Source organism: Amphiprion ocellaris, chromosome 22, assembly GCF_022539595.1.
Source record: "Amphiprion ocellaris isolate individual 3 ecotype Okinawa chromosome 22, ASM2253959v1, whole genome shotgun sequence".
Lineage (NCBI taxonomy): Eukaryota > Metazoa > Chordata > Actinopteri > Pomacentridae > Amphiprion > Amphiprion ocellaris.
The window spans coordinates 8,946,587-8,965,130 of record NC_072787.1 but is presented as its reverse complement, the minus strand read 5'-3'; the positions used below and the strand labels follow the sequence as shown (position 1 = coordinate 8,965,130).

General features: G+C 43.7%; 1 protein-coding gene across 22 annotated transcripts in view; it reads left to right on the top strand.

The window, feature by feature from the left end:
* The window catches only part of svila (supervillin a), a 125,391-nt gene that overhangs the window by 89,584 nt on the left and 17,263 nt on the right, over positions 1–18,544 (top strand). For all 22 annotated transcript variants that reach the window (XM_055006924.1, XM_055006925.1, XM_055006913.1 and 19 more), the window contains 14 exons: positions 541–627; positions 1,052–1,229; positions 1,337–1,509; positions 2,495–2,650; positions 12,261–12,397; positions 13,018–13,165; positions 13,251–13,396; positions 13,659–13,834; positions 14,343–14,496; positions 14,633–14,912; positions 16,593–16,747; positions 16,879–16,984; positions 17,403–17,610; positions 17,696–17,829. In XM_055006924.1, the coding sequence (XP_054862899.1) occupies positions 541–627; positions 1,052–1,229; positions 1,337–1,509; positions 2,495–2,650; positions 12,261–12,397; positions 13,018–13,165; positions 13,251–13,396; positions 13,659–13,834; positions 14,343–14,496; positions 14,633–14,912; positions 16,593–16,747; positions 16,879–16,984; positions 17,403–17,610; positions 17,696–17,829 (2,238 nt within the window). The remainder of the gene's footprint in view (positions 1–540; positions 628–1,051; positions 1,230–1,336; positions 1,510–2,494; positions 2,651–12,260; positions 12,398–13,017; positions 13,166–13,250; positions 13,397–13,658; positions 13,835–14,342; positions 14,497–14,632; positions 14,913–16,592; positions 16,748–16,878; positions 16,985–17,402; positions 17,611–17,695; positions 17,830–18,544) is intronic.

The window sequence follows — 18,544 nt, the reverse complement described above, 5'->3', positions numbered from 1 at the left end:
GGCTACAGTCCCATGGATCTTAAATTTCTGAATAATATGTGACTGTAGTCACAGGAACATCAAGCTGCTTGGAGATGGTCTTATAGCCTTTACCTTTAACATGCTTGTCTATAATTTTCTTTCTAATCTCCTGAGAACTCTCTCCTTGGCTTCCTCTGGTCCATGTTTAGTGTGGTACACACTACTTGTAACCCTAGAAATAGGCCAACTGACTGATTTCAAGTTTGTAGACACCTGTGATGCTAATTAGAGGTCACACCTTGATTGAACATGTCCCTATGGTCACATTATTTTCAGTTTTTTCTAGGGGTACCATCATTTTGTCCAGGCCTATTTCATGAGTTTATTTTTTTTAAATAATTCTGTGGAACCACGGTTCAAAAGCAATGTCTGATTTTCATTGGTTAATTTTCCTAGAATTTTTATTTATTATTACTTTTGTCAGATTCCAATTATTTCTGTGACCATTGTGGGTTTTTCTTTCATTAACTGAGGGGTACCAACAATTTTGTCCACGTGTGTATGTGCTTGTTTGTGCAGAGATTAAGGCTGTATCAGATCTGAATCTGGAGTCGGACCAGAAGTTGGATAAACTGGAGTCATTCCTTGGCAAGATAAACAGTAAAGGTGAGTCTTGTACATCATGTTGTCTACAAGTTCAGCTTGGCATCACTCTTAGTTACCGAAAGAGGAATCAAGCCTCAAAATTAGTGTAGCATTTGATTCAGTAGGCAGCTCCATGGTAACAGCACAACTATGGTTAGGAGTAGAGAGAACCCAAAAATGTCTTGTGCATTATAACAGAGTTATGATGCCATACATTTTAAGCAAAAATTTAATATTTTTGCTTATTTTTGCCACCTTGCCTTTCAGCTTATTCCCTGTATATGAATCTATGTATTGTCTCATGGTAACAACAAGAATGTTTTTTGGGAGGCGGGGATTTTGACAAAAGTGCAGTCACAAGTTTTGTTTTGGATATTTAGAGCCAGATAAAACAACAACAGACCAAAATGTATTCGTGTATATACCGTGTTTTGCCAATCCTCAGTGCCTGGACTTCCAGAAGCAACCATCACAGTGACTGAGAAGAAGGTAAAGGAAGTGATGACCCTCGAAGATGAAACCTTTTCCAAGTTCTACCGCCAAGTGGAGGAACTCCCTTCCATCACTAACAAGGTGGAAATAAACGATGACTTTGATGCCATTTTCGGCCCTCAGGAGCCAAAGTAAGCTCTCACTGCCAGAAGTTGTTTTTTTTAAGTAATATCCCAGGCTAACATCTGTGTGATTCTTTCCTGTTAACCATGACTCTTCACCTATGACCTCTCTGCAGGCTGACTTCAGAGATGGTACAGCACAAGCGAGCGGTGCGTCCGGCACGTAACGTCCAATCATCCAGAAACCCTCTGAAAATGTTGGCTGCCAGGGAGGATATCAGACATGAGTACACAGAACAGAGGCTCAACATCGGTCTGTTGGAGAGCAAAAGGATGAAGGCTGAGAAGAGTGAGTGAGGATGGATGAAGAGGTGGAGAGTGCGTAAAACTGAGGGACAATACATGCGACAGGCTCATTTGTTAAAGTCAACTAGTTTCTTCTGCTACATCTGCAAAATACAACCCTGAACACAAATTTTATTGTAACTATATAAAGTATTTCACAGTCTTCCTGACCAGCCTCTTGAATTTTGTCCAATTTGGGGAAGTAATACCAACTTGTTCTCATTTGGTAGTGTTCCCGTCTTTGACAGTTACATGGAAATTGCACATTTTAAATAAACCAAACTATATGTTTGTCTGATTTCCTTTTACATATTTTATTGCCAGCTGTGTTATGAAAATTTTCTGAACTCAGGAAATGCATCAGGTGACAAACACATCTCCTTGCTTCCCTCCTTTTGGTGTTGCAATTATGTCATGTAATAATGTCTGGTTTTGTCTCATCTTGTTTCTAATATTGATAGAATTATGTGTTGACCTATTGTTATCATTGTTTAAAATTTTCCCCTGCAAAATGATCACAGCAGAGCATCAATCTCAGATGCAAAATTAAATACACTGATATTATAAACCCTCTAAAATATCTCTCCTTGCTTTAAAATGACCCATGCAAGCTACTTTGGGACTTGAACTGTCCTACATTCTGGGTCTATTTCCTGTGATTGTGCAGAGCAGTCATCAGAAGCAGTGTTGTTTTTGAACTACACATGCTCTGCAGCTTGTTTTGAATGTGACATCAGAGAACCCACAATCAGTGTCATGTAACTTCTTCCTTTACCTCCTCTGACAGCAATAAAACCACTTAAACTGTCTCTGGACTGTTCTGCAATCAGTGCTATTGTATAGACCTTCATCAATGTCATGCCTGAAAGGCCGAGTGTGTCTGGCTATTGTTTCTTTGCTGTATATCTTTAGTAAATGTAGTGCTTAATTTTGTGTTTTTTTCTCTCTGTGTCCTGTCTGTTGTTTGTGCTCTGCTCTGTCCACCGCAGTGAATAAGAACTCTGGTTTCTCTGAAGTGGCTCTAGCTGGTCTGGCAAGCAAGGAGAACTTCAGCAATGTCAGCCTGCGCAGTGTCAACATCTCTGAGCAGATGTCCAATAACAGCGCTGTGCCTTACAAGAAACTCATGCTCCTGCAGGTCAAAGGTCAGTTGACTTGAAAGACTGGCAGACACAGTTTTTGCTGTTGTTTGCACCATAATTGCAGTAATACATATAGCACATAAAAACTTTGTGTGGATAGTTCATATTAGATTGACTCTAGCAAGTGCAGTTGCTGATAGGTAATAAGAGCAACAGTGGTCATCCTGTCCATGTTTCTTCAGGCCTGTCTTTTCAAAACTGTACTAAGTAAAATGCTAATGAGCAGTGATTCCGTACTGATTTAGATCCAAGTTCACATTTTTAGCTAACTCATTCAGTTTTATTTCCATCCGTCGATTCCATGAGTCAGTGGGTTTTAGTCCAACATCTTCTTGCTGTGGTGCCAACCTCTGTGCTGCCTTTTGCAACTACAGTAAAGCATGGAAGCAAGGGGAAAGTGCTAACCACTACACCACTGTGCAGCCCTGTGTATATATGTATATGTATGTGTATATATATATATATATATATATATATATATATATATATATATATATATATATATATATATATATATATATATATGTATATATATATATATATATATATATATGTATATATATATGTATATATATATGTGTGTGTGTATATATATATATATATATATATATATATATATATGTATATATGTGTATATATGTGTGTGTGTGTGTGTGTGTGTATATGTATATGTCCCCCCCCAAAAAATAACAAGAGTTAATGTTGTTTATATACTCAACCACTTTATTGAGTCTCTGTGTTCAATGTGTTTAAGTTCAAATGTTGTCAGCAGAATTTAGTTCTGTTGAGCCTGCATCAGTAGGCCAGTTGTATTGCAAAATGCTTAACTACAGCTACAGCAACACCAGTGACTCTGAGGTTTTGCTTACCCAATAGTTTCAGCAATTGTTGTGGTTAGTGCTAAAGCCAACATGCTGATGTTTGCCATGTGGAGATGTCAACATTATGATAAAATGGCAATGTTTGCTATGTTAACCCTGCGTGGCATCCTTGTTTAGTGTGCCATACACTAAAATCTGCAAATTAGCATAACATAAACTAAAGTTTTTTACAACTTGGCTCCTCAGTTTAACAAAGACGCTGAGACCACCACTGTACGATGCAAAAACAAAGCTTTTATTGCCCAACAAAATAATCTGTCACAGCTGCCCAGGCCCAACTCAGCCAGATCTCTACAAGGGACTGGAGCTCCTGTCATGAGAGCCCTCGACTGGAAAAGGAGAGCGATTAAGTGCAGCTGAGCCACTGATTGCAAATGTGGCTCGGTCAGGTGGCGACACTCAGCTCCTGATCAGGCACACCCGGTGGCAAGCTGGAGGGTTGTCACACACACACCCCCTTAAGACGAGGCTCCCCCTGAAAAACTCAAACAACCGCAATACAAATACACAACCTCATGATTCTGAGTTAAATTGGTTATCAATTCCCCATATCCCAGAACCTGTACAACCACGACACTGACAAATTACCTACCACTATACATCATATCCAAGCCATCATACCCACCAGTCCTACGTCCTACTGGCTCACAAACCAGGGACTCGGGACAATGCATCGGCCACCACATTATCGGAGCCTCTGATGTGGCGGACGTCCAAACAGTAGAACTGTAGAAACAAAATCCACCGCATCAGTCAGCGGTTCAGGCTGTGCAATGAGTTGAGGAAAGTCAATGGGTTATTATCTGTGTAGACCACCAATGGCCCTCCTGAGTCTACATAGATATCAAAATGTTGTAAAGCCCAGATAAGAGCCAAGGTCTCCTTCTCTGTAACTGAGTAGTTCATTTGGTACGAGTTGAACTTCCTGGAAAAGAAACTCACAGGACGCTCAACTCCATCTGGGCCAGCTTGGGACAACACTGCACCCGCCCCAACATCACTGGCATCCACCTGCAGCTGAAACGGCTGAGTCATGCAGGGTGCACTGAGGACGGGAGGAGAACACCGAACAGCTTTAACACTCTCAAAAGCTCATTGGCAGGGAGTAGACCATACATGCCTCACCTTGGCTTTAAGCAGGTCTGTGAGAGGAGCAACAACACTGGAGAAATTCCTACAGAACCACCGATAATAGCCCACCAACCCCAGAAAACGCATCAGCTCCTTCTTAGTGGTGGGAACGGGATAGCTCTCAATAGCAGCCACTTTGGCCTGTACTGGCCGCACCTGACCTTGCCCCACAACCTTCCCAAGGTAGGTAACTGTAGCCTTGGCGAATTCATATTTTACCAGGTTAACTGTTAGGTGGGCAGCACGCAAACGGTCAAAAAGGCTCTGAATGCGGAGGACATGTTCGCTGAATCGCTGTAGACCACCACGTCATCCAGATACACTGCACAGCCCTCCAGTCCTGCTACCACAATGTTCATCAGCCGCTGGAAAGGGCCGGCGCAGTCCGAAACTCATCACATTGTATGAAAAAAGGCCAAAAGGAGTAATGAAGGCGGATACTTCTCGTGCCCTAGCAGACAGGGGAACCTGCCAGTACCCTTTGAGAAGATCAAACTTGCTGACAAAGCACGCTGAGCCCACCTGATCTACACAATCTTCCACTCGAGGCAGCGGGTAGGCGTCTGGTTTCGTCACCCCATTTACTTTTCGATAGTCGGTACAAAATCTAGGACTCTTGTCAGCATTATCTACAAGTAAACAGGGAGAAGCCCAGCTAGAGGATGAGGGCTGAGCGATACCATGGTCAAGCATGTATCGGATCTCTTGTTCCATAATCTTGCATTTTACATCTGATACTCTGTAGAATCGCTGACAGATTGGCTGAGCCTCGCCCACATCGATGTCATGTTCTATCAGATGTGTGCGGGTTGGAACATCATTAAAGAGACACAAGTACTCCTTAATGAGAGCGGACAGCTCAGTGCACCGTTCACAAGGTAAGTGCTTAAACAAAGACTCCAGCTTATCCAACGTTTCAGAATTCTTCAACGGCCTCGCAACTGGCCCTCATCAGGTGTCACTACCCCATCATCCTGATGTAGTACCAAGGAGCTAGCAGCTAGAGGACTCCCTGCACCTACCACCAACACAGGTTTCGCCATCTGCACTTCTTTCCCCCCCCTCACAGGAATAATAAGGCTTTAGCAGGTTGGCATGGCAGAGCTGAGACTTCCTTCTGCGCTCTGGCGTTGCCAAGAGATAGTTCTGCTCTGAAACCTGGCGTATAACTGTAAAGGGACCATGAAACTTAGCCTCAAACGGAGATGTCACTCAGGGCAACAACGCCAGAACCTGGTCTCCAGGACTGAACTGATGAGCCTTGGCCCTACGATCAAACCAGCACTTCATTTTGGCCTGAGAAGCAGCCAGGCCCCTCTGAGCGCTCTCCCCTGCCACATACAACCGGTGCCGGATACCATTTATGTAATCAATCAGATTCTGGGGCGGGTCAGATGGAGCACCGCATCATGCAGTAGAGCTAGTGGGACCCCGCACGGTATGCCCAAATACTAACTCATTCGGACTGAACCCGGTGCTTTCCTGCACCACCTCTCGCGCTGCCAGCAACAACCATGGTAGGCCTTGTTCCCAGTCCTGGTTCATCTCAACACAATAGCTCCGTAACAGAGACTTCATTGTCTGGTGAAACCATTCTAGAGCCCCCTGGCTCTGCGGGTGGTATGCAGATGCCTGGTTATGTTTCACCCGGAGCTCCTTCAAAACCTGGGTAAATAAATGGGACAGGAAATTTGAACCCTGGTCACTCTGAATGATCTTCGGAATCCCAAACACTGAAATAAACTGTCAGGGCTTTAACCACAGACTTGGCATTAATGGTCCGCAGCGGATAGGCCGCTGGATATCTGGTACTCTGACACATGACCGTAAGCAAATACTGGTTCCCTGATTTTGAACGTGGTAAAGGACCAACACAATCAATAATCAGATGCTCAAATGGCTGGGAAACTGCTGGGATGGGATACAGAGGAGCAGGTTTAATTTTCTGGTTAGGTTTTCCTGTCATCTGACATGTGTGGCATGTTCTAATATACTGAGAAACATCTCTTTTCAACCCAGGCCAAAAAAAGTACCTCAAGACATAATTGTACCTCTTACGTATTCCCAGGTGTCCACTTTGATCATGAGACGTTCTCAGGACCTCCTCCCGTAACCTGGAGGGCACAACAATCTGACAAACCGGATCACCAATGAAACTATCTCCCTGTGGCATCCACCTTCTCATCAATATCTTATCCCGCAACAGATAACCACATACGGTACTTGAAGCATCCACAGCCACAGAGTCAAACAAGGCACGGAGTGACGGATCGGCCTGCTGCTCTGCCGCCAAATCACTGTAAGAAACAGACAAAAGAGAGTCAGGTATAACCAGAGTGGGGGTCCCATCATCCTCCACACAACTCTGCACAGCGTCTGACTCTGCCTTCTCACGACACATGGACCGAGTAACTGCACACGCTGTGAACACTTCCGGAAAGTTTTTTGCACTTTCATCTGTTTTTTCTATAACAAAAGGAGAAGAGGTTACCACAGGTTGAAGTGGTCCGTCAGCCCAGACACGATCACCAGCCAGATCGTTCCCCAGAATGACCTGCACCCCCTGTATAGGCAGAGCAGGACGCAGTGCCACGATAACTTCCCCCTGAACTAGATCACAGTCAAGCCTAAGTTTATGTGCTGGAACAGGCAGCACATCCAGTCCCATCCCCTGCATCAGAATGTAATCACCAGTGGCCGTGCACTGAGAGAATGGCAGCACCGAACTCACAATAAATGAATGAAACGCTCCTGTGTCCCGCAGAATTTTTACTGGTATTTTTGATTAATACCTACTAGTGACACATAGCCATCAGACACAAAAGCAGAGAAATCAGATGGTAACTTGCTACAAGTTCCCCCAGACTCCCCTATTTTCCTGGGAGAAATGACACCAGGAGGAAGAACACTAGTTGACCTCCTGCCCGGAGCAGCAAGTGCAATAGGCTTCACCTGTCCACCTCTAGAATTACTTTTTACGGGACATTCAGCCTTCTCCACACAGACCTATCCATTCTATCCTTACCAGATTCCGGAGCTTGGAAGTCACAATCCCCCCGATGAGTTAATACATAATCATCTGCGAGGGCTGACGCTTCTTCCGCTGTCTTCACCCTATGTTCACTAATATAGACAGAAATGTGTGGAGGAACTGAGTCCTTGAACTGCTCCAGAATAATCAACTCACACAGAGTGTCAAATGTGCGAACATTTAGTGAAGAGCACCGCTGATGGAAATGTGTGCTTAACTCCCTGGCAAACTCCATGTGAGTCTGGCGACCAGACTTCTCCCATGACCTGAACCTCTGTCTGTAGGCCTCAGGTACTAATTCATATGCCTTGAGAACAGCGGCTTTGACTGAAGTGTAAACCCTGCTGTCTGCAACACCGAGAGCACAGTATGCCTCTTGGGCCTTACCTGTGAGAACACACTGCAGGAGTAACGTCCTCTCGGTGTCAGACCAGCCTCTGGTCTCAGCCACTCTCTCAAACAGGGAAAAAAACATGTCAGGATCACGTTCACAAAACGGAGGGACCAAACGCAAATTCGTGGAAACATCAAATGAATATGGAGGACCAGACGAACCTCCAAGAGTCTGACCCACGGCACCAGCAGAACTCAGACTCAGTCTGCGCTCCTCCAGCTCCAGTCTTTTCAGCTCGACTTGTAGCAATAGCAACCTCTCACGCTGCTCAAATGTAAAAGCTGAGCTGCTCAGAGAAACTTCACCAGAAGCAGCAGACTCACCAGAGTCTAAACCAACCTCGACAGCTTGAACTTTAGGCTGGAGAACCCCTGCCTCGAGTAGGTTTATTTTAAGGATGTGTATTATTGTATATTTTCTTTAGATCTTTTATCCCCCACATCCATTTTAAAGTGCTCCGCTATTTTCACCAGCTGCTCCCGTGAACAGCGGTCCAGCAACTCCTCTGACGGAGCTCTCAGAAAATTCTCCATTGAGGCCATTACTCTGCACCGACCGAAAAACCACAGTGAAAATCAACTGGCTTAATCAGCTGCTCTGACACCAATCCCCTGCAGCTCAAACAGCTGACTCGTCACCATGGCTCCGTCCCTCTAACTGCCTCAACAGAATCTAACTACTCTCCCCCCTAGTCTTCAGGTGGTACTTGTGGCGGGTATTTACGCACCAGCTCCCGTAGGCCTGGTGAAACAACCGAGAAACGGCGACTCCACCTGCAGCCTTGGACGTGCTCCCGAGACGACTGCTCTAACCACGTTCCCACCACACTGCCAACCCCGCAAACGGACTCCAAGGGAGTTCGCTCTGAAACCTAACAGGGACAGAACCACAATGACTTACCACCACTGTACAGCTACAAAAACACAGAACTCAGAGCTAGAAACACCAGCATTACACCCGGCAACAACCTGTCCTCTGAGTCAATCTACAAAACAATTCAACTTACCAAGAGCTGCTTCTTAACTCCAGAAAATTCCTCACCACACGCACTGTTCCTCATCCTCCGAATGAATGAACAGGTCACACATCGTCACTCCCGACGCGGCAACCCTTGACTCATTCTCACACACACACACACACACACAAAAAAAATGACAGTCTCTGCCCACAACGGTGCATGCAGACCAGCTACCGCTGCTTACACTAGACCATTTAGATGAGCCTCCATTTGTTACAACTCAGCTCCTCAGTTGTAACAAAGACGCTGAGACCACCACTGTATGATGCAAAACAAAGCTTTTATTGCTCAACAAAATAATCTGTCACGGCTGCCCAGGCCCAACTCAGCCAGATCTCTACGAGGGACTGGAGCTCCCCAGACACACCGCTTCTGTCAGCGAGAGCCCTCGACTGGAAAAGGAGAGCGATTAAATGCATCTGAGCCACTGATTGCAAATGTGGCTCGGTCAGGTGGCGACACTCAGCTCCTGATCTGGCACACCCAGTGGCGAGCTGGAGGGTTGTCACAAGTTGAAGCTGGAGGTAATGTTACTAGTTTCAAGATTTAATCCTCCTCAAATGAATGTGGCCCATTTACTTTACAAACAAGCCATCCAAGCTAAATAAGATACCAAATATATAGTCTTTCTGCTCTCAGCTCTCGTAGGAGGCGGTCGAACTTTTCTTCGCTTCGTAGCTATCTCTGTTCCTCCCCACACCCTCATGTTTTCTGCTTGCTGCATTTCTTCATCCCGTCTCGTCTGTCTGACTTGGAACGATCGCTTGGCACTGGACCTTCGAAACACCAATCATGGAATTGATTAACTGGTCTCTCAACGCAATTGACAAGATTGTCGCCACAAAGAGCACAGGCCTAGGGGAGCCTACCTGCCCGGATGGGAGTTTCGCCTCTGGTTACGTGATCAACACCTGGGGGAAGTGGAAGGGGATCATGTGCCTGGCACCCCTATCCGTGGAGGATGTGGAAGATGTTTATATATTCGGATTTATGATGACAGGCCTGCTGATAATTGGCTTGTTCACTGGCCTGAGCTTCTGGAAAATCAGGAAGACCGCAGATAGAAACGACGTCCAAACTCTGCTGGTCTATGCAAACCATCGGATCACAGCTGCCGATGCTCGGTATGACGAACTCAATCGTAAGATGAACCATTTGCTTGGTGTGACTGTTGATTTGAGTCGCAGATTGGAAGCCATCAGGGTGAGAATCGCTACAGCCGGGGTCTAAAATTGTTGAGAGCAGTAGGGGAAAGGTGAAATTACTCCTCTCCCGCCCAAACATGAAGATAACTGATTACATTCTGGCGCCCCTGGAACAATAACTCCTCTGGAAGTTTCATGGCCAAGCGATACCTCTCCTACACCCCGGCCCCTACTTTCCCAAGGACACCTGTTGACTTTTGGACTGGGCCAACCGAGGACGTCTCCATAGCAACCTTGCTGTGTTATCGCGCTCCCACCCTCGCGAACTGAGACACCGGAGGTCTGAGACGGAAGAAGATGGGCTACACGCATACACAAACATTCGGACTCATGAACTGAGGACTGAGCTAAACGTTCGCACAGACATGTCCATAACCCCCCTCCCCCCTGCCTCCACAAGCTTTCCTCACCATACACAGGAGCCAGGAATCCGTGCGCAGTAATTGCTGCACAGGAACCGGCTAACTGTGCGGTGCTCCCCCCCTCCACCACCCCACATCCTTATCCCAACTATCCTTGTCTTATGTCATGCTTTGCCTGTTTGCGGGTTTGTTTGTTTTTTAGGTTCCTTCTCAAATTGAATTTCCCAACATTGGAGGTTTCATTTGGTACAACGAGCCTTTTTTTTCTCTTACCCTCTGCTATCCCTACCCAGATCCCTACATGTCCTTTTCTCTTTTTTCCTCAAGAAATGTGCGCGCAGCACTGCGCAGCAGCCGGAGCTGTCATTGGCAGGGCAGCTCAAATGAAATTTCGTTGTATATGAAAATGTGCAATGACAAATAAAGCATCTATCTGTCTATCTATCTATCCATCTATCCATCTATCCATCTATCTATCTATCTATCTATCTATCTATCTATCTATCTATCTATCTATCTATCTATCTATCTATCTATCTATCTATCTATCTATCTATCTATCTATCTATCTAAATATCTGACTAATTTTTGTAGTCTTTTAAACTGGCTTTTTTCTTTTTTTTTTTTTTTTGAGACATAGAGTGTGCACGATTCAGCCACAACATAAAACCACTGACTGTTGACGAGTGTCGTCTCATTACAATACAGTGTTCTGTGGGGAAACCTTGGGTCCTGGCATGCGAGTGGATGTTAATTTGATAAATATCACCCACCTCAGGACTACCAGCAGACACCCCGACAATAGTAGCCTTCTCCTGCAGGACAGTGCACCTGCCACACTGCAAAAATTATTCAGGAACGGCTGGAAGAACACAACAAAGAGCTTAAGAATGACATTTTCTGTTGGCACGAGGGAACCCTATACCGTATTAGCCAGGTGGTTTTGATGTTGTGGCTGTCTATGTGAAATACACAGTCAGTGGGCAGAGTCTTTAACAGCTGTTATGTTTAGCTGTTAAAGAGGATGGAAAAAAAAATAGCTACTGATTTACACAAAGCTGTGGAGGATGCTGCTTCAAGGGTGTGCTTTCCAGAGGATATATAAAGTCGGAGACGAGAGTCTATTTTGGTATCTCTGCACCTCCTCCACATGTCTGCTGGTGAAAGCTGTGGCTCTAAATCATTCTCTGCAGGTCACCTCACATTATCCTTGGCTGATCCGCTCCTCCAAACATTACCGTCTGTAATCTACAGCAAATCCATTTCACTGGTGATACCATTTTGTTGGGAAGCTAGCTGTCCCAACCTCACAGTTATAGAGAAAGTTTTGCTTAAGGGTTGCTGGTTTCTGGTAAATTGAAGGGATCCTAAATTATTTGGACAACAAAGTGCACCCATGTTTGTATTAAGACCTGTATATGTCCTCCTGTATGCCTTAGCTGGAAACTGAGTTTTTGGTGCAAAGCATAGGTAAGCAGATGCATGTACAGGGTCACATGGTGGTGATACTGCAAGTGCGATAATTCATCATGCTGACAGCGATAATCAGAGTGGTCACTGATAAGCCACCTGTCTGTCTGTGTGAAACCAGGCAGACGGCACGTCCAGACAAGGTTGGTGGAACCCAGAGCATCGTCACTGAACAGCGGTGATTGTTTCCTGCTCATCACACCACACAACTGCTTCATCTGGACTGGGGAGTTTGCTAACATCATTGAGAAGAGCAAGGTGAGAAACAAAGCACAACTAAATAAGACCAAAGATTAGTAAAGCACTTGTTTTTGGTTAACTCAAGTTTGAATGCAAGTTAGATTTGTTCTGAGCTGCACGTTTTCATCTACATATTATATGTGTGGATTTATAAGGATTTTACAGCCCTCGTAGTCATGTAAACAGGCAGACTAAGGGTGCTGCTACTGAATGTAGGACAGTCTTATATTCGAAGCTTGCGGATGTAAACAGAGTGTGAAGAGGAACCAGCGGTGGCACAATTCAGGAAGAAATGTGCGTGTGTGTTTCTGGTGTGATGACCTTTGATTGGCTGAACAAAGCGGTGACCTCATTTTGGCAGAAAGGAAGGCTCCAAGCCTCAGCCAACATTATTAATGAAGTTATTATAGTTCATTTAAAAGTTATTGACAAAATTTCAAAGTTTACAGACTTTCCTTTGTGTCTTGGAGAGGAAAAAAATGATATCTAGGTTTATTTGACATCAGTTTACATCACTTGAATACTTCATATTTTTCCAAATATTAACAACTTTACCCATGTAGGGAGAACAGAACTTCTGTATTTTTGGAACTAAATTCCACATGACTTGTAATAAGATTTTCTCTTTCTTTTTTCAGGCTTCAGAGCTAGCTAATTTCATCCAGAGCAAAAGAGATTTGGGTTGCCGAGCAAACTATGTCCAAGTCATCGAGGAAGGCATCAACACACACAGCCATGCTGTCAAGGAGTTCTGGAAGAATCTGGGAGGGCAGTCAAGTCATCAGTGTAAGGCTTCAAATCTGACAGCCTTGAGAAAACAGTTCCTGAAGCAGTGAAATGCAAGCTAAAGCCCTTACTTTTCTTTCTGTAGCTGCAGGAACACCAGATGAAGATGAGTTGTATGAGAGCGCCATTGTGGAAACAAACTGCATTTACCGGCTCATGGATGACAAACTGGTCCCAGATGATGATTTTTGGGCCAAGATGCCCCGCTGCTCCCTGCTCAACCCCAAAGAGGTCTGACAACCTAAGTAAACAAGGTTTTCCCCTCAATGACATATTAAGCTTTTCAGACATTTAAAAAATGTATCATGAACTTGTAAAACTGTAAATCAGTCACAACTCCAACATAGTTTTTACCTCTCAAAAGTATGTGTACTATGTGTATTTTAAAATGACTTTGACTCCCGAGTGGTAGTTTAAAATGGATATTGTGGCAGACAGCAATGCATGCTACTGAGAAAAGATCTCTCTTTCCCTCTGTGTGTTTTCTGTGCAGGTTTTAGTTTTTGACTTTGGCAGTGAGATGTACATTTGGCATGGGAAGGAAGTAACTCTAGCACAGAGGAAAGTGGCCTTTCAGCTGGCTAAGCACCTGTGGAACGGCACCTTCGACTATACAAACTGTGACATCAACCCGCTGGACCCGGGAGAGTGCAACCCACTCATACCGAGGTATGGAAACATACTCCTGCTCAAACACACAATTATATTATATGTATTACTTATTCAGTAGGTCATCATATACACAGTGTGTATTTACAGTGTTCTTCCTCATTTCAAAGTCAAAAAATGACCACCCTCTATACAAAGGGGTTATTTGGACACAGATTTGTATTATATGTTAAAATAGCCAGTGAAAAATCCTGCTGTGACAGAGATTTATCAGCGACCACAACATCATACAATCTGTAAATCTTGCAGTATTTTTTTTTTATTTGCACATTTTGTTTCGTTCTAATTTCAGCTTTTAATTAAAATATTCTTTCTAATATTGAATAACCTTGGAAGAAGAAACCACAAAATGGAATGTAATTAGGCTGAATTTAGTCTTCCAGTCTTGCTTGATGGTCTAAATGCTGTAAATAATGCCACTATTGGGACAGCAGTGTGTTGACAGCATCTTAACCCACTGAAGGACTGGTTTTGTATCCCTTACATACTGTATCCTCTTCACTTGTAGAAAAGGCCAGGGCCGACCTGATTGGGCAGTGTTTGGCAGACTGACTCAACATAATGAGACCACACTGTTCAAAGAGAAGTTCGTGGACTGGAGCGATTCCAGGAAAACACCCAGTCCCACAAAAAACACCAGCGATCACATCACTGATCAAAAGGTGTCAAAAAGTGCTTTAATACATCAAAATCCTCATACTGTCATTAATGTGAGGGTTGTAAACATTATTGGATGCAGATTCTGTCCTCCTCTGCCATTATTCTTATTTCTTTCTTCCACTTGCATCCTCACCCCAGGAGCAGCACATCTCCGATCAGCCTCATGCGTATGATGCCTCCCTGATGCTGCCCCTTCATCAAGCACCCGTCTGCACCATCCTTGACGGGTTCAGTGTGGGTCGGGGCTATGGCCTGGTGGAGGCAGAGGAGTGGCGGAGCTACGAGATCAGCACTCTGGCGGTGGAGGTGTGGCATATCCTGGAGTTCGACTACAGCCGCCTGCCTCATCAGAGCATCGGCCAGTTCCACGAGGGTGACACCTACGTGGTGAAGTGGAAATACATGGTCAGCACTGCAGGTTAGTACTGAGCTCATGTATTATATTCCCATGTAACATTGTCATATAATCTAAAATTTAAAGAAATTTTTCAAGGAGCACTTAGGTAGAAAAATACGTGATTTATTTTTTAGTGTTTCAGTAAATAATTTTAAAATAATGTAAAACAGTGGGGAAAAAACATTTTTTTGTGCTTTAATTTTCTTGACACTAATGCTCTGCCAACAGGTTTCAGGATAGTGGAAAATTACAAGTTAGGAAATGTGCAAGGCTGCACAGCAAGTGAACTATGATGTTTGAACTGAATGCACAATTAAAAAGATCATTTGCAGTGTGCTAAATTCACAGCACCAGATGGTGCTAGACTATATGTGGGTGCAGTAGATCCAAAATACATTTGAGTTACTCTGAATACATGAACACTGATCCTCTACAGTTGCATACTACGCAGCCAAACATCTAAAAATGTAGTACAATTGACTATGCTATTCTCTTTACTCTTGTTTTGTCAAGCAGAATAAAAGAAATTCCAGCTAGTTTTGTGTGAATTTTAACAAGCTAGTTAGCTATGGGACACCGCAAATTCACAGAAAGCAAAACCTAGAATATAAGAGTGCAGGCATTTGAGTTAACAAGAGTAAGTGTAAATGAAGAAATATGAAGCTGCAAAGATCACTGCGAGACACAACACCAGCAAAACAATAGTCTAATATAGTCAAGGATGTGTTTAATTAATATGTAAGAGTATGATTACAGTCAGGAGAGGTAATTAGGATTGAAGAACAAAATTTATTCCAGAAACATCTGGAGCCTATCCCAGGTGACTTAGGGTGAAGGAAGAGTACAACCTGGACAGATCAACAGTCTATCGCAGGGTCACATAGAGAAACAGACAACCACGCACTCTTACCCTCACAGCTATTTAAAATCTCTAAATGACTTATCATGCATGTGTCTGGACTGTGGAAGGAAGCCAGAACACCAGAGAACATGAAACTCTACGCGCAAAGATTCCAGGCTGAGATCTAGAAACTTCTAGCTGCGAGACGACGACACTAACCACTGTATCACGTGCCGTCCTATTGCAGAGACATGAGTATACGAAAGTAAAACTTTTGGGAAGTTAAACTCCAGTGAAGTGCTACATCACAGAGCAGAGTTCCAGGATTCTAGATAATGGTGATGGTGGGGTAAAGTATCCTGATGGAGACTGGTGGAGACATTGTGGACAACCTGGAGGAAGTGGTGATGGGAGGAAGAGAGATGCATGATGGATTTTCTGAAAAGGGGATTGACAACATTCCATTGGATTTGGAGAGTGTGCTCTAGGGGCTGATTGACTTGGAGAATAGAGCGGAGAAGATAGTTACGTAGAAGTTGTGAAGTTATTGTAACAGCGTGGGAAAACTGAAGTGTTGAAGAGAATAGAGAAAGGGGAAAAGCCAATATTCCCTGTGAGAAATAGAGACAGACTGTAAATGAATAGATCTTCCTTACTGAACTTATATATGGCTTCATCAATTTAAAAAAGAAAAAATATAGTAAATGTTGTCTTCATGGACTCAAAGATCACTATATCCCTGCAGCTTCCATCAATTAGCGTTCAGAGCACAACTTTAAAAAAAATGTCAGCATGTTGTACTTTTCCAGGACCATGTTCTGGCACTCAGTTTTGTCTCTCTTACAATCTTTTGCCACCAGTTGGGAAGAGACAGAACCCAGAGCAGCTGAAGACAGCAGGAGCTGGGAAGGAGAAGTGCTGTTACTTCTTCTGGCAAGGCCGCAACTCTACCATCAGTGAGAAAGGAACGTCAGCGCTCATGACGGTGGAGCTGGACGAGGAGCGGGGAGCACAGGTACACAAAAGGGAGAGTATCTGAAAATGCAAGGTTGACATGAGTACAAGCCTGTTATCTATGACTGTATTTGTCCCCAGTAGAATTTTGTGTGAGCTTGTCTTTTGCTGTTTCACTTCATCTTCCTACAGGTTCAGGTTCAGCAGGGTAAGGAGCCTCCGTGTTTCCTGCAGTGCTTCAAAGGAGGGATGGTCGTCCACTCAGGAAAGAGAGAAGAGGAGGAGGAAAACTCACAGAGTAAGGCCACGTCACTGCTTTAAGACAATTAACAGTCAGTAAGAACATGAAGTTTGCTTGCTGGTGCTATTCCATTACTTTCTGTGCAGTATTAATTTGCAAACAGTCTGTTTCGAGGTCCATATTTTCTATACTAATACTCTGACAGTGACTGTCTCTGTAGCGGCTATGTGAATTCTTTATTTCCCTAAAAGGAGTGAGTCATCTGAGAACTGCATTGTGGATTAGAGAACAATTCCTGTTCAGAATAGAAACCAACCTGAGGGATAAACAGTCACACTGAAATTTGCTGGAGCTCTGTATGTTCCCTTTTCTTCTTCTGCAGTTAATGTGAGCATAACTCTCGAATGACAGTGCCGGTAAAAAAGTAAAACTTTTACCTGTCTCCTTCACCTTCCTCTGCTCCTCTTCATCTCAGATGATTGGCGTCTGTACTGTGTACGTGGAGAGGTGGAGGTGGAGGGCCACCTGCTGGAGGTGGCTTGTCACTGCAGCAGTCTGCGCTCCAGAGTCTCTATGGTGTTGCTGAGCGTTAGCCAGGCCCTCATCTACCTGTGGCATGGTTGCAAGTCCCAGATACACACACAGGAGGTGGCACGCACCGCCACAAATAAGATCAAACAACAGTAAGTGGAAACTGTTTGCCCTAAACGAAAGATTAGATTAAGAGTTGAATTGACCCTGCATGTGACACCTTCTGTTTTTTTGCAGTTGTCCTCTGGAAACAGGCCTCCACAGCAGCAGCAAGGTGTCCATCTGGGAATGTGATGAGGGGGCAGAGCCCACAGGATTCTGGGAAGCCCTCGGGAGGAGGGACAGGAAAGCGTATGACTGCATGTTGCAAGGTAGGGCAATTAAATGTGACTGTAAATGTGTGTGTGTGTGTATATATATATATGTATGTATGTATGTATGTATGTATGTATGTATGTATGTATGTATGTATGTATGTATGTATGTATGTATGTATGTATGTATGTATGTATGTATGTATGTATGTATGTATATGTATGTATGTATGTATGTATGTATGTATGTATGTATGTATGTGTTTTTGCTTTTTATTGTAAGTATTTTCACCACTGAAGTCAAAATAGTTTGACTAATTTCATCAGGGGAAAAGTCATAAACCTCATTAAAAAGTGGCACCTTACTAAATCCATTTTGTGATATTGGAACCAAAAAGTGCTTTTCATGTAGCAAGTTGAGGATAAAAGATTTAGAATAAGTTGGAGACAGAGCAGTCACTGCACGTCTCTTCTCTCTTTTGTCTTTCGTTTCTATACTTTTATCGTCTCCTACAAACTCTCATTTGTTGAGTGTAATGTGTACTATTCTTGTTACTGTTTATGTATGAAGGTTTCATTGTTTGATTATGGTGTTTTATGTTTTTGCCATGAGTTTAGTTTCTAGTTTTTATTTAAACTCACCAACGCATTTCTCCTGTTGACTAAATTTATACATCAACAATATATTTATTTTGCAGTATTTATTATGGCAGTGTCCACATTGATACCAGCTCCATATTGATACCAATGAGGTACTAGGAGGAGAGTATTT